The sequence below is a fragment of the Anastrepha obliqua genome, chromosome 5, assembly GCF_027943255.1.
Source record: "Anastrepha obliqua isolate idAnaObli1 chromosome 5, idAnaObli1_1.0, whole genome shotgun sequence".
NCBI lineage: Eukaryota > Metazoa > Arthropoda > Insecta > Diptera > Tephritidae > Anastrepha > Anastrepha obliqua.
The window spans coordinates 123620031-123624541 of record NC_072896.1 but is presented as its reverse complement, the minus strand read 5'-3'; the positions used below and the strand labels follow the sequence as shown (position 1 = coordinate 123624541).

The 4511-nt window shown below is 38.3% G+C and overlaps 1 protein-coding gene across 1 annotated transcript; it reads right to left on the bottom strand.

Moving 5' to 3' along the window:
• Nucleotides 1-2778: 2778 nt before the first annotated feature.
• On the bottom strand, nucleotides 2779-3975 carry LOC129248968 (odorant receptor 33b-like). Its single transcript, XM_054888575.1, has 2 exons — nucleotides 3257-3975; nucleotides 2779-3193 (listed from the first exon to the last, which is right to left on the bottom strand). The coding sequence occupies exons 1-2, from the start codon at nucleotides 3973-3975 to the stop codon at nucleotides 2779-2781; spliced, it is 1134 nt and encodes a 377-aa protein (XP_054744550.1).
• Between the last annotated feature and the right edge of the window lie 536 nt (nucleotides 3976-4511).

Genomic DNA, 4511 nt, shown 5'->3' with positions numbered 1-4511 from the left:
ATGGCATCCGGTTTTATACTATATTCGCCATTGTACAGATACAGAAAGTCGATACCATAGCTATGAGCTTGAAGTTCTTGCTATCGTAGAGACCCTAGAACGTTTCCGTATTTATTTGATTGGTAAACATTTTAGACTTATCACTGATTGTTCCGCAGTTGCTCATGTAAAAGAAAACAAAGAAATGAAACCTAAGATTGCACGTTGGTGGCTGAAATTGCTTGAGTACGACTTCGAATGCATACATCGACAAGGTAGCCGCTTGCAGCACGTCGATGCTTAGAGTCGGATGCCAGATCAACCTGCGCAAGACGTTGAGCCTGCTGGCATGGTCATGAATATAACTGATAATATAAACGATTGGCTACTTACAATGCAACTGCAAGATGAAAAACTTCGACAAAATATTAACATTTAAATGGAACTAATAAATCACCTCTAGAAAGCACGGCAAAAGCTGAATATGAACTACGTAACCACCGCCTATATAAGAAAACACCTGATGGCCCTAAATTTGTTGTACCAAAGGGTGTGCGCTGGCGTGTAATACATTTTTGTCACGATCAAACTGGGCATACTGCTCTAGAAAAAACACTTGAGCGTATTTACTAGACCTACTGGTTTCCGCAGATGAGGAGACATGTCAAAAGCTACATCGCAGCGTGTGTCAAATGCTGTTATCAAACACAACGAACCGGTAGAAAAGAAGGAACTCTTCATATCGATACAGTCAAACCTTTGCCCTTTCATCGCATTCATTTGGATCACATGGGTCCATTTGTAAGTAGCAAACGAGGAAACTGTTATGTACTTGCTATATCCGACGCTTTCAGTAAATTTTTGGTAGCAAAAGCAGTTCGAGATACAAAGACAATCTATGTTGTTAAAGCACTAAATGAAATTACATCGTATATTGGTCTTCCGTCTCAAATTGTAACCGACAGAGGAACGTCTTTCACTTCGAAAATTTTTGAAAATTTCTGTAATAAACATAATATCCAACACGCTAAAACAGCAGTTCGAACACCGCGTGCAAATGGCTAAGATGAACGGGCAAATCAAAGTATTTTACAATATCTACGAACGGCCACCGATAATCCAAAAGATTGGGATCTCATGTTATGAGATCTTCAATGGCCAGTAAATTCTCGACGAAATACAACGACGGGTTTTAGTCCAAATGAACTCGTCTTTGATTTCAAACTGCGTGATGTAGTAACCAATCAATTGCTTGCTGCGGTTCATGATGATTTGGATGACGAAATCGCGACGTTAACTACCACAGAAAAACGAAATCAAGCTATCGTAAATATTGCTAATGAACGGGAAAAATGGAAAAAGCACTTCGATCAACGGCACCAAAAACCAAGAATATATGCAGAAGAAGATCTCATAGTTATTGAGAATGAACCAGCTTCGACGGTTGAATCACGCAAACTTGAACCCAAATATCGCGGTCCATATATCGTACGAAAAGTTTTGCGAAATGACCGCTACCTAATCGAAAATATTCCCGGTCTACAAATATCAAACAAGAAGTTTTCGTCAGTATACGCTTCCGATAAATTTAAGCCTTGGTGCAGAAGCAGTCCTGAGCTTGACTTAGATGATGAAATCGAGGGCGATTTAGGTCAGGAACGGCCGAGCTGTCACACGAATTAAATAACCACGACAGTTGCATCGCCTCATTGCTTTGTTTGCTGTCTTGCTAGCGATGCACACGCCGCCAAGTAGGTGCATAAACATCTGGCAGCACTCTACAGACAGAAAAAGAAACGAAAAAACGAAAAAATCAACGCAGCAAGTCGAAAAGTCAGTCGTGACTCTCTCCCTCTTCAATCAACAATTTTGCTAAATAAATAACTTTGTATAGCCTGACAAAATTTATTACTAAATGAAAACGAAAATAACGACACTAAAGTCTTCAAATTCTGAGTTGAACTGCGCGATAAGTTAAATTCGAGTAGACCTGCATTTAGAAGGAAACTCCAGGAGTGTACCCCCGCACGGGTTTGAACCAAGACTAGACAATCTACTTGCAATCAGAACTTATCTGCCAAGAAAACAAAGAAAAACCAAAATCGAATGTACATTGTCTGCGAAATTTGAGAATTCACTTTACTTTTTAAACACACCTCGTACTTATACAAGTTGGCACAAAATTAACCATCCAATGTGCTTTGGTATATTTTTTTTGAACTTAGTAAAAAATAAATTTGAAAATAATAATAACAACGAAATAAAATGAGTAATAAAAAATAATTTTAGTAAATTAATAAATTTTGAATAATTTATTGTTTTTTCTTAGTGAAATTATTCTAAATGTATTATGTTTTGTTTAGTAAATAAAATATTCAAACTATTAAACATTTTTTTGTATTATTTATATATTTGCATTTAGTAAAAATTATATTCAGAAGCAAATCGGATGATTAATTTTGCGCCACCTGAATAAAAATTTATTACTAAATAAAAAAGAAAATATATTTCTATATGTACTAAAAACAATTATTATTGGATGACTAATTTTGCGCCAATTAAATAAATTTTTTTGCTAAATAAAAAACAAAAATTTTCTTTGCGAGATGGAAATCTTTATTTTGACTGTTTGTACATGGCAGCTGTTTAGTTCACAAGTGTCAAATATGACTCACGTACGACGCCATTTACAAAAATTATAAATCTTCCGAAAGGATGACTAATTTTGCGCCACCTTGTTGGATAATTTCCTTGAAAAACTACACAACTGCCACTAGTCGATACGCCTTCACTTTCACATCACTGTTTCAGACTCTGCAAGACGGTGAAAAAGGAGTAGCCCATTTTGCAGGTCTTAAAAAATGAATCCAAATGTATCCGCATCATGCCGCCCGCCGTTACTGTGACATCCATCAAAGATAGCTCCACAAACGTAATAAGATTGCGATGGTAGGGGCGTGGCTGTGTCAACCAATTACTGGTGAAAATGGCATACGACAGCGCATGAAATTCCGCCTGCACCAAACTGCCATAGTAGCAGCAAGGGAAAATTTCGATCATTATGGCCAAAATATGAAAAATATAGTAGCCATAAGCGAAGATATTATCCGCATAGAAAAGCAGATATACTAGACCAACCACGACATTAATTCCAACTGCAGTGAACTGCACCATGTAGCTGCTCGAAATGATGCTTTCCACGCGCTTGGTTGTGCTGGGGAAACAGAAAAAAAGTGGGAATGGGAGGAGAACTATAATATTCGATTGGTATTTGTACCTCATCAGCAGTTTGTAGTCCTCAATGCAAATCACAAGTGCTCTGTAGTTTTCATCCGTTTCGCTTGTGATCTCATGACCTATACGCGCAACACGCCTGGAGAGCAAGTGCACATGGCCGGCGAGTAGGCATAAAACTATTGGCCCATAAGTATCGTTGGTGAGATTTTGTATGATTTGCATATTCAAGCCGTACGATTGATAAAGCATTACCACCAAATATTTCCACGTCGTGCTGCGCCAGTCTACGATCACATATGCGGGGTATAGTATTTTTCCAGTCCACAAAGCTGAAAGCACCGCCATGACGCCCACCGAGAAGTAAACGTAGACGTAGAAAAGCATCATAAAAACTGAACGGTTGCGCATATATTTTATGTAGTAGTGGGTGTCCTCATCACTTCGCACTCGTTCATCTAATTGTTGGAGAGTTTTATTCAAAGCAACAATTCGTTGTAAGTGCGGACGTAGCATGAAATGTTTAATTGTGCAGGCAATTGCGGAAATGCCAATTGCTAAATTGATGAAAATGTCCTCTCGCTCGTCAGTAAATATTGCGCCCAGAAGTAAATGCGCAGGAAAGGCGAAAGTGACGACTATGGTCACAAATACATCATAGAGGCCGATGAGGTACTTATTGCAGCTGGTGGTGAAACCCAAAATGCGCCAGAAAAAGAATAAAGAGCTAAATATTTTCACTGTATTGATTCGCGAGTCCATTGCGGAGGCTTAAACTGCCTGTTGACCGATTGGATTACGCAAAGATTGTGAGATGTCATTTGTGATGCGTTGACGTATTTAAGTCGCTGTTTTAGGTTAAAGAACTAGGAGAGGGTGGGAAATGTGTACAGTTGTGTCCTGGCGTTGTAAAATTACAATGTGAAAGCATGTAATTAATACGCATAATTACTGTTTTCGATAGCAGCTGCAATTAGTAAATATTCGACACTCTTAAAATACTCCCAGGATATAGGCACGTGTAAGGAGGGTGCGTACCACTAATTGAAGCGGAAGCGCTGCCTGCTCATGCAATTCAATATGGTAGTGATCGAGAATGGAGAGTAACCAGGTATTCAAATGACCGATTTCTTTCTATTTGGCATTCGATTGAATCAAGAAAGTCGAGCGATTTTCAAAGAATGCACAACAATTGGATTGCTATTTTTTAGACTTGGACAAATCGTATTATTCGGTAGGGATCAATGACTAGACCGAAGTGTATAAGTTAAAAGCAGACTATGTCAAAAAATAAAAAT